This window comes from Bombus flavifrons, chromosome 8, assembly GCF_040668555.2.
Source record: "Bombus flavifrons isolate JBK064 chromosome 8, iyBomFlav1_principal, whole genome shotgun sequence".
NCBI lineage: Eukaryota > Metazoa > Arthropoda > Insecta > Hymenoptera > Apidae > Bombus > Bombus flavifrons.
In genome coordinates this window covers 14,028,167-14,040,291 of record NC_138449.1, presented here as the reverse complement: position 1 = coordinate 14,040,291, position 12,125 = coordinate 14,028,167, and the positions used below count along the sequence as shown (strand labels likewise).

The 12,125-nt window shown below is 41.7% G+C and overlaps 1 protein-coding gene across 3 annotated transcripts in view; it reads right to left on the bottom strand.

The window, feature by feature from the left end:
• Positions 1–11,160, bottom strand: part of sim (bHLH transcription factor single-minded) — a 31,251-nt gene extending 20,091 nt beyond the window's left edge. The window contains exon 1 of one of the 3 annotated variants that reach the window (XM_069118253.1): positions 10,163–11,160. In XM_069118253.1, coding sequence (XP_068974354.1) covers positions 10,163–10,178 — 16 coding nt within the window. In that variant the 5' untranslated portion in view covers positions 10,179–11,160. Of the gene's footprint in view, positions 1–6,183; positions 6,362–10,162 lie in introns of those variants that run through there. The other 2 variants (XM_069118254.1, XM_069118256.1) reach the window with 2 other exon arrangements.
• Positions 11,161–12,125: the final 965 nt, after the last annotated feature.

Genomic DNA, 12,125 nt, shown 5'->3' with positions numbered 1-12,125 from the left:
CGTTTAAATTGCGCTACGAGCCATGTTTCTTTTCCATTTTGCTGACCACGTAGAATCACGAGGACCGGTCTACGCTTCGCTGGCTGACATATCTGCGTTCTTACGTAGCTACCGTTTGATACGTAGACGGTACAACACGTGGCCCCGTCCAGCATAACCCCACGGTCTCCACTACTTACTCCATTTACTTACAATGTTGTTCGTGGACCCAACAAACAACAGCCAGTCGAGAAACGTATAAAGACGGTAATCTTACACCTTTCCTCCCCCATTCCACGCTTACTCCTCGAATCGTGCACCTCGGATTTCTCTACGTCTTTCAGCCAACGTTGATACACAGCGAGCGACAAGCTGGCTGATCTCATTGCGTTGGCCGAGCGTTTATTTAAAAGAAACATGCTACCAATTTCTCGCTATGAAGCGTGTGCATTCGTTGCATTCGTGCTAGGTAACGACGGAGCAGAGAATTCACAGTCCGCTTCTGTTCTTTCTTTTGGAAGAGTTCGAAAGGAAGCTTCGCTCGTTTATGAAATTTCTGCGCGATTCTTTCGCTGGTTATCTCAAATGCTATGCCAATGCAGTGACGATACAGTGTCAGTGTATGTAGGTAATTCTTTGTCGGAAACTGATATCTTGTGAAGACAAAGGCAGCTAAGGTAGCTACGAAACTATAGTATTCGTTATAGCATCCACGTGCTAATTAATTAGATTCGGGTATATCAAATCGCGTATCAGTCGGTAGTACCTTTATGCGTCTAGGAAAATTTGATACTGCGAAGACAAGGTATAGAACCTGATAAAAAATACCTTGTTAGAGGATAAGAATATGTGCAAATACGTTTTGTAGTTATTTTATGTGTATGTGTGTACGCAGAATGAAAGCGAAAGCGCGATCCACAGTGTTGTGATTGGCGACACTGCTTTTAGTTAACTGGCGACAGGATGAGCCAATAAAAGATAAACGAATTTTGGAGTATTCCTAGGTTAAGGATGTTAAAAGTGTTAAAAGGGCTGATGGATCAGCAGCACCGGCCACCCACGAATTCGACACCTTGTTTAGACGCCAGAGTCGCGATGCTGAAACGTGAGAGGTAAGTGTATAGGCCTGTAAACTCGTGCCAGGCAACGATCGTATCGTTAAGTTGTCGCATGCGGTAGATGGAAGTTGTAGACGGTTGCCGAATTTGTTCTACTTTCTCGGAACTCTTTCGGAACTGTCGTGCTCCCGGAAATACATCGCGAGTCTCGACAAAGCGCGCTTTCAGATAGGAATTCAGAAACGGATCGAAGTTTCGGCTATTGTCTCCGTGGATCGCTAATTGTAGGGTGAAGCAAAACGGGGATATTTTATCCGACTGACAATGACACGTACGAGTAACAATTAGAGTAACGACAATCTGCTCCCTCGTGGACGAGGGAAAAAAGAAATACCTAACAACCCTTCGGGACGAAGAGGAAACGTCGCGCGCGTCAGAAAGCCTCCCTCGTACGTAACTACCCGCGTAAACCACCGAACAACGACGTGTGCGTGCACAGAAGCGAAACGTTTCCGCGAGATCGTGTGCGTACGTACCTTAGTCGCAACGACGATATAGTTCTCGGAGTACTTTCGGAGAAAAAGACGCGGGAGAATGAGGGATGAACATACAGAGGAGAAAGGCTGGCTAGTAGAGAAGTCGCCCTCTCATTCACGTTGTTAGTTGGTACCTCGTTGAGAAGATGGAGAGGGTAGAAACGATGGAACTACATCGGAGAAAGAGAGAGAGACTCGCACCCCGACGGTCTCGAATGGGCGAGGCCCCCAAGCTTTTCATCCGCGAACAGCCCGCCCTTAAACAGCCCTAAACTAAGTCACTTCAGTCCTGACGTTAAGTGTGACTGATCGTCCAGGCATGCCTCTAAAATGGCCACCCAACGTACACTATGTCATCCCCGGTACCGCTCACGAACCGGTAGGAACCACAACGACAGGAACCAGTCGTCCCTATACGTACATTGACAATTGTTATCTCAGACAGTGGAAGGAAAGGCGAACTAATTTACGGTACTCGAGAGAAACCGAGTAATTTGTTGTATAGCTTTAAACGTGGCCGGAAAATATTCAGCGCAACGATTAAAATTATGCTTTTAATAGAGAAAGATTGTTTCTTCGACGTAATAAACGTGGTAGAAACTTGTTAGAGGTAAAAGGGTGACTGATGTCGATGCATCGGTGGTGTTCATTTATTATTTTGATCTGAGAGTGTTTCACGCGGCGATAACGAGCAAGGCCATCGCGGAATTCCAAGTTCGATGGTGTTTTTCGAGTATCTTCTCTTTGTAAACGATTTGTACGCGACGCGAGCATGGTCACCGTTATCTCGGTCGACGGCGATAATTCCGTGCAAAAATGGATAATTGGTGTCGCCAGTGTTTTCCACTTGGACACGTACACTGCGTTGAATGACGCCACACTCTACAAAGTATAACATCCTACATACGTCGCTTGCATAGGACGCATCGTTGCGACGAGCGTATGCAAGGAAAAATATTCTCCAATTACGCCTGACGGTTTTGCTCGCCGAGGAAATCTATGGAAATTTACCGTATTCGGTTACAACTTCATCTTACGTCTTTCTGTCAAAACTTCACCGACGCATTTCAATTTCATAATACGAAAGATACGCGCGAGAGAGAAGGCATGTCAGCTTGCAAAAATTCTCAAGACACTTTTACGCGACCTTAATTAAAGGAATAATTTCTAAAGTTCTTGAAGATCGTGAGAGGGGTCGTTAAATAGGATGTTGTTTAAAACGATACGATCCCTAGCGCCAAGATTAACATACACCATTATTCTACACTTTGGCTCGCGGCCAAGCAATCCGACTTCCCCGCTGTTTGATTGACGTCACGATTTTCATAGATAATTCTCGCGTTTTCTTCCAGTTAAAATACCGAAATTTCGTTTTACTTCGAACCCTCGTTGAAAATTCTTTCGACGTTTTCCTTTTTGTATCCTAACTATATTGATTATATTTTGAATGCGATGATATATTATAAGTACTTAACAATTGGAAGGATTCGATTATAGAAGCGTGTGAAGAACTGCCGAATAAACTACAGTATGTCACGTCTAAATCAAAGGAAGGGAAAGGACAGCACCAACGATTTCCGCGGTCCGTTGAAATCCCCGATTTTCACCCTGGCGCGCGGAAGAATTATGATATAGAGAGCGATATAAATTGAGTACACAAATCAAAGAAGAAGAAGTCGAGAAGATCAGTGTTTACTACAAATATTTGTAAAGCAGCGTCTAGACCCTAGACAGTCTTAGATAAATCACTAGCGACACATTCTTCGTCTTTCGTTCTTCTGCTCTAAAAAATATGAACATGAATATCGAAAAATGTTCGTTACACTCGCGTTTATTAATTATATGTAATGAGTTATATGGGATATATGGATAAACGATTCAAATTTTACAAGTATCCGTTCCTTCAAAGAATTTAGTGCTACGTTTCGATGAAATGAATCCTCGTCGTGTACCTTAAAAAAAAAAAAAAGAAAAAGAGAGAGAGGGAGAGAAAAAACGCTGCAAGTATCAGTGACATCTTGCAACGCAATAATTTCGTTGAAATATTGCCACTTTGATGATTGGACTGTGCTCGACATCCAGCCGTTCGTAAACCTAAAGGGAATAAACGCTTCACGCATTCCTGATGCGTCTCACAGTCTTTACGGCTTATTATCACCTCCTCGTTTTTGCACTCTCACCCCGAGGTATACATCAGCGCTCGGAGGTGGTGCGCGTCAAAGGAAAATGGGTCGTATATTTGCAGTGTTTCTGCGAATCCACGAGGCCACTTTCAGAGAAAGTATAACAATTGACTAGCGAATTTCTTCGTTTCCTGGTACACCTTCAAGAGTATCATGCGGTATACAATGTTTGGAATGACATTCGAAGTTACTGCATACTTTGTTTACTATTGTTTGTCGACTATCGCACGATCGTTCTTGCGAATAACATCGATCGATGAATTCTATTCATTCTTTCCTTTTTTTCGATCAGAATCGAGGGTCTCGCAACAATAAGAAGACACGGTGCAATGTTTCAATCGTTAAGTTGAATCAAAGGTGCGAAAGTTCATTGGTACGAATATCGTTTGACTATGAATTTGATTACTTGGAAGTGAAACTGTCTGTTTACTGGCGCAGCCCCACCAATCGGTATTTTTCATTTCATTATCGTTCTTTTTGGTTTTCTTTCTCGATTGACGGATTTTAGTAACAGACTTTCTGTGTATTTTGAGGAGACGAGTGCTTTGTTTTGTAACGAAATGTAAGATGGAACACACAGGCAATCAGTTTCGACGAAGCAGCAGTTCCTCGGGTCCGTGTTTCGTTGCTTTTGCCATTCGATTCGGCTGTAAACGCCACGACTCGTCTCGCGGTCCGTGACGCCTTTGCTATGGAGAAGAGAGGCAGTGAAAGAAAGCGAGTTGGCCTTCTGCTAAACCACGGTTTGCCTTATATTCTGCTATGAAAAATCGCTGCCACGGAGAATCACGAATCACACGTGTGAAAATCGGCGACTCAGCGAAATATAAAAAAGAGACTCATTTCATCGGACGATTAATCACGCGTTTAATTTATTCCGCATTTAAAACCGGGCTTTACGCGTTTATTTATACATAATGCATGTAACGATTGCAAAATATCGTCGGTAGGATCGACGGACGAGGTGCCACAAATTCTCCATCGCGCGCGCGTGACCGAAAAAAGGTTATTTAATCGCGCGATACAGATATTTATCGGGTGATGGAATTAATTGACGAAGCTGGGATGCAACCAGACATTCACGCGTGGGAAGCAGCGTGTCGATCAAAACACGTAGAAACGAAAAGGACGAGAAATAAACGTGGGAGGAAGAACAAATCGGTGTTCGGTTAAGTACCAACGGTGTAACCTTGGACGCCGCTACGATAACAAGGATGTCTGTTATGCTGACGAGGCATCTTGTACCATAATCAGACTTGCATATATCATAAGCATCAACTACACGCGCAATAAAAATATGCATGTGAGTGCAACGACAACGGGACAGCTACGGTACATCGAGAACTATCTCGAAGGTTATCAACGATCACCGTGAAATCATTAAACTCTAGTTTCTTCTACATGAAGCATTTTTCGCGTACAGAGGATGGTCGAATAGAGAAAACGACGCGGAGAAATTCTTCGCTCTTTGTCGCGGTATAATTGATAACATTTTTTAACGATTGAGTCATCGGTATATTAGAACTCTCGACAAAAGGAATCGCGGAGTAAAAAGTAAAAAAATCTCAATGCAAAAATTCTGATAGAACGAGAGTATCTATTTAAATCGTCAAAAATAATGTATAACGTGTAAAAAGAATTATTTCTATCTGCTTTCTTTATCAGTATCAATAAGGAATGGAAGAGAAATAACGTAAAGTTAATTTAGTTGGTCGTAATGTCGGCGTTGTCGCCGTTGCGAATTAAGAACTGGGCCCAGGACCCAGTCGATGACAAAAGGCAACGCAGAGCCTGACGAAATTCTCGAATCTCACGTGGTCGTACGCCATAAGCCACGATGGGGGTTGCCTGCCGTGACGACCCGCGACACACGTTGCTCTTTTTTTACTATTCGCCACGTTCCCTCGGCCCTCAGATCCGTGGCCGCTTTTATTTAACGATTTCTCTCCCGTTTCACTAAGCCAACCCGATACACGGACGAACTTCGACCGAACGGCCTAGCAATTTAGCAGGATTATTGGAAGTCGTAGCTCGAGTAGCGGAAGAACGCGACTGTTAGCAGGAAAAGAGAAAAATTGCCTGCGAATCGCTTCCTTTCGTCGGCAAAAGTTTCTTTGCGGGGAAAAAAAAAAACGAAAACCAATCGAATCTCGGTAAAACGCGATTATTACTTCTACGAACGATACTATAGATACCGTGGATATTTGTGAAGATTTGTATTTTTATGTAAGTCAGAAGAATGGAACTTTAGGTAGACAATCGTTTTAATATTTTTCCGTAATATTTCGTATCGTGTGCATTCTGTGTATCTTCGAATCTTCCACGAATACACGAGATCTGCGGTCCAGTAATAACTTTGACGAACGTTATGCACCTAGTACAAAGATACAATTGCAAAGTCGATTTAGAGTTAGGATAAATACTCACTCTTCATATTGTATTCAGATTATCCAAATGCCCACTTACTCAAATGCGAATGATACGTGGCACATCGATCGTACTGACAAAGAGAGGCACGAAACTTTCCCGAAGATAATAACGATTCAGTATCATTTCTTCAATTCGGTAAGTCGGGTCAGAGGACAAGAGACGGCGGAACTTAAAGTCGTCGTAAGCAAAACTAAACTTCGAGCTTGACTCAGGATCCCGATGTTACATATCTCCCCACCACGGGGGCCTCATTTTAGTCATGTGGGAATTACATGCACGAGAATGGTTACAGATTTCACGTAAAGGAAGCTATCTCTCTCTCTATCCCCTCTTCTTTTCTATCCTCGTCACTTAGTATCTCAAGGAAAAATGATGTTGCCGAGGACTACGTCACCCCTTTATGTGTCAAACACTGTCAATCGCATTATTTATATTCCGTTTGTCGAGGAAACAAATTTTTTCTTCATTTCGCGTGTTTCTTTTTTTCCTTACAATATTTCGCTCGAACAATCACGATCATTCGTAGTGATTATTTTTCCTCGTAGTCATCGATCGTCGTAAATTCATTGTACGATTGTATCGAACGTATTTCCACTTCGTTACTATGAAACAATCGCTATCAACAGTAAAAATGAAAAAAAGAGAGACAAGCGTATAAAACTTGTTAAAAGGTACAATTACGAGACGAATAATTGCACGAGTAGAAGAGATGGAAAAATACGGATGAACGGTGGTTCTCGACTAGTCGCGTGAAATTTATTTACTTGTTGCGCTATAAACGAACGCGATAATGCGTGTACCGGCGATCTCGTGCCATTTAGAGGATGCAACGTCGTAAATCTTGATCGGACAAGCACCGACCGCGGTAGGAGGTCTCAGGGAAGTATCGGATGTCGTGTTTCTACACATGTCGAAACGCTTAAGTCGTTTTCACCTATCCGCCCGCTAAAACGAACATGTAACAGCTGGACCGTTTTGCGGCTTCTCTGATCCTAAGCGAGATCCCTCCGGAAAATGATCGCGATCGCTTTTCTTATGTTCACGCCTTCGTTTCCTCTTCAAACAACGAGGAAATCGAGACAAATACGAGGAAACGACTTCCTAATCGTTAATTCTGTTATAATTCTCGAATTCTTCGTGTCTCGATTCGTTCTAACCGGAAAACGAATTTCTAATGTTTTAGGAAAATCTTTGATATAAAATTGAAACGAGACTTCGTTCCTCTTATTTTGTTCAAACGTAAAAAGGTATCTAATGATAGAAAAAATACGACAGGCTGGAAGCAATAGAGTTAAAATTCGAGTAATTAATAATTACCAATGTAATAAAATAAAAGTCGAAATACGTGGATAAAATTTTCACGTATTTTTGTTCCAAGGCTCGTAAAATTTGTCGATCGAATTACCATAGACGATATGACGCTTGAAAGGGAATGGAACAGAGAATAGCTTTGTATCACGAAGCACGAGAACTCGAACGTAAATGACGTCTACGATACGCGTAGTCATTAACGAAGAAGTTTTTCTTTGGAAATAGAGAGCGCAGAGAGAAAAGGAAGAAAAAAGTAGGAGGCATAAAAATTCGTCGACAACGCTGTGACGTCGGGCAACCCGTGCACGGGGGTGATTCGTGTAGGAACGCGATTTTATGGGCCTCTGTATATTTGCTCTCTCGGTCTCGGGCGTTGAACGGCCAAGCCGTGATTTAACGACGTCGACAAATTTGATTTGTTTCCGATAGCAGGGACGGGAACGCGACAGACTAAATAAATTTTTGGCGCGAGTCTAATTTTAGAACCGTTGCATCAAGTAAATCGAAAGGTTGCAGGAGAAATAGAAACTGAATGTTTCTTTATCGTTGGTAACAACGAAGAAAGAAGTCGTCGAAGAGAAGTTGCCATTGTTGCCATTGCCATTTTTAAATTTCTACGAATTTGAATTTGCAAAATGTGATTATTCCGGGACTATTGTGTCGCGAAGCTGAGAGTTGGAATTACCTAAGTGATGTTTACGCACGTGCCAGGATGTTGCATGCTGTACACTCGTGCGGACTTTACAATCTTACTATTATTAGTTGCTGAAAACGTTTCAATTTCAAAGTATGTAACAGCGTTAATCGACGATCTACATTTAAGACGTCGTTCTAGTGAGAAGTGCGTCTCTGCCAGTAGCAAATAAACAATCCGTTCGTTCTATATCTAACTTGATCCTTTATTATTTTTCCGATAAAGATTCCGGAGAATACGGAGTTTGGAATACCTTGGATTCTCAGAAACTCGTACGAATAACGCCTTCGTCGTGTATCCTGAAATAATTTAAACAAAATAAAAAAGAAACAAACATCGAAATATCTCTAATATCAATCTCTCGTTCTTTCTCTTATTTGGATCAACTAAACCAGTTCAAGTTTCAAAATCTATTCTAAAACAACCGTGTGATGAAAAAAATAAAAAAAAAGAGACTCCTAAAGTGTTTCGCTGTAATACAAATACAGATCTACGTATTATGAATGATACATAGTTCCAAAAAAAAAAAAAGAATTTTGAAAATACGCAGTTGATGTTTGGAGGAGGAAAAAGAAAGAGAAAAAAGTGCAGCGACGGGTTCTGCAGCAAGATTTACGCGACAGCTGCGCGGACGCATAAGTTTTCTCTGTTTCGTGAGCTACGGAAGGGTACCGAGCAGGACACGGAAAAGGATCACGTTCGAGAACCGGACATTTTCCTTACAAATGACTCTAGGAAACGACACGCCCCTTGTCGTAACGGCACGTAACACGCGTTCCTATTTACTTTAGCAGCGTTTAGACGCGCCGAAAACGGGGACGCGTTTCGTTGCACCTATGACACGCACTGGTTATCTTGAAATAGGGTGCTGGGTTCATCCGTCTTGAGGTATCTTCGAGAACTCGATTTCCACCCCTTTCTCTTTCCTCCGGCAAATGTTTTCGAAACGAGGCACTTAAGTGATTAGAACGAACGTCGAACAAGCGTGAAAACTGACACGCGCGCCTGTTACGCGTTAATTTATCGCGTGCGTATCGCGTTCTCGATTCATCGATAGAGAACAAGCACGGTGAAACTGCTCCAAGGGTTTTTAATTCGTGCAATTTCTACTTGGAATAGAAGAATTATGCAATTCGTAACAAAAACAACGCTAGTCCGATTTTCCGACTTTTTAGATGATAAAGCACTGTAATAATAGTAACAGTAAATAGTCTCGTCATAATTTAATTAGATACGTTTATAATTGTTATATAATACGATGAACGTCTCGTTCGAGAAAATGGAAATACATTGGACCAATATAAAAAGATGCTTCGACGACGCATCGCTTTTGTCACGATGGATCGACGATTATGGAAATCCTAGTTTCTCAAGGAAATTATCGAGAAAGGGGTGTAATATTGATTTTTGAATCTCTCGTGAGACATGCGGGTACCGTAACGTAATATGTATTGGGATACGTTCGACGGATATAGACGAACAATTTGCCAGCATCCGAACTACGGAGTCAAATTACACCTGTACGCGTGCAAATCGTTACGTTTTGATCAAGATCGGAAACGATCGACGCGACTGTTATTTTACCATTTGATTTTTGCTACTGCCTTTTCGGCAATTCCCTAACCCTTTTTCGCACGTTCGTCCTTTGAGAGATGCTTATCAAAGTATTGGAAGAGAATCGTTTGTACGGCCAAATCCATCAGGGAAAAAGTTTAAAATCTTGTATAATCGTTTGAATTTTCTGATCGAACTTGAGAAACCTCGAATTTGATTTTCAATTTGAAAATTTTGATTTCCGTACTGAACTCACATTTAAATCTGGAGTTCGTTCGATTCCAAAGTATTGCAAGCTCCAAACAAATATACATATTTCTTTCTTCTACGATATTTATAAATTATATCTCGTACTTACCTTACAACTACTTATCAAATCAAATACGACAGTGTAGTAAATCGGACAATTTTACTTACCTTCGAATAAACCCATACTCTCACCGGTGTTTCACCGGGGAAAGAGTCAATTAGTCGCCCTCGGTGCGAAAGTGATTTTGGCAGCGGGGACGTCTCAAAGAGCGAACACTTTGATCAAGCCGTCGGCACTTGACGCACTTCAGTCGTTCACGGAATTCCATCGAATATTATTGTTAATCTCTTTACGTATCAACTAATTCTACCGATTACATCGTTACTTTCAATCGTTACTTTACACCATCGTTAACCGTGCCATCTTACGAACGTTTAGGAGCAAAGTTTTTATAAAACGTTGGTAAAAATATTTTTCCACGTATACTGTAACAAAATGGATAGATATTTCACAGTCTTACGCACTTAACGTTCCTCGTATTAGATTCGTTCGATTCTTAAGTCTTGAAAAAAATTACTTTTCACTTCCTCTCACGCACATCATCCGACGGAACTTCGATGAACGCAACTGGAAACCCTCGCTTCCGATTGTAATGCATCGAGGATGTGTCACTCTTTAACGATATTTGTTACATATGTATTAATCGATCTCAAATAACGACCATCGTGTATAGCACTTACGTGTTGGAATAACGCGAGAACTATAAATATTTAATAGTTGGAACATTACATGTTATATATTTCGATATCTTTAAGTTATGATTTTATCAGTAATTAAATTCTAGGTATCTTTTCATCGTTCTTAACGTATTTAGTCCTAATTTAATTCAGTGGCAATTTTAATAAACGGTTTAAAATGATAATTTAGAAATTTCTTCATTTCTCTTTTAAATCGGAACTTGTTTTAAACACGCGCGCTCGCTTTGAGAAAAAGGTATGTGCTGGCTGACGGTCGACGATCGAAAATGCGCGCGCTAGCCCTCTGGAAGCGGGAGTGCCCTCAAAGATGGCGCGACATCTTTTTTATCCGGGGGATGCACCTCGCGGGATCAATTCATTGGGCCGTGACTACGCGTGTGTACTATTAAAACAGTGCCGTACGCATTTAGGTATACAACTGGATGCACGGTGCACGCTGGACTCCCCACCGTACCGTGGACCAGCGTTCCTCCAACTTGCTACCCTTTCTTCCATCTTTCTCTCTCTGTTCGCGCCTCCCTTTCTATCCCTCTTTTCGTCTCACTCTCGTCGTCTCTCTCTTTCTCTTTGTTTCTCCGACTCCCTCTATCGTTCTGGATTCTGCAAAAGCTTTCGTCGTACCAACGCAGCCGCATAACCTCACGAGTTGCGCTTGTGGCAATGATTTCTAACGTAGGCGGTACTTAAGCCCCAGTTTCATCCCATCGTGACCTGATAAAGGCTTTCATCGGGATAACGCAGCAATTATACGACGTTGTTCGCGTAGATTTCTATTCGGAAATGATTGATATTAATCGTGAATAATTATATTTCTAGCTTTTATTCGATCGATCGTACGTTCACATTGAAAAATATGAGATTTTTACGGATTGTATCGGCGTTTTGCAGTCAGAAAGTTGAATAGAGGGTAGTTGAGAACCACTGAACTATGTATTACACCAAGCATTGTTATACGTCTAGATAACGCCTCCCGTTCTGATTGGTCGGTTGGGTGGTACCACATGCCACGCCTAGTGTCGACTCTATGTAAGTAACTATCCCCACCATAATTTTACTAGCGCAGACGTACATACCAACCGTATCCGTTCGCTTCTTCTCGTTCTGTTTCATATGTATAATATGTCTCCAGCGTTGCTTCTGTTGCCGCCTCTCTTTGTCAACGATCCTTTCCTCTTGTGTTTCTCTTTTTATTATTCCTGTTCACCGCAGCAACTGGCTAGGTTATACGAATGTCTTATATATATATAAGTGCGGCTGTGTTCGCTGGTTTGTGTAAAGGTGTGTATTTATTTACACTTCTTTTCGCTACCAGCGAGCGCAGGGGTAAGTTTCCGCTGTTCTCCATATAAATTCTTCCGGTTTCTCTCTATTG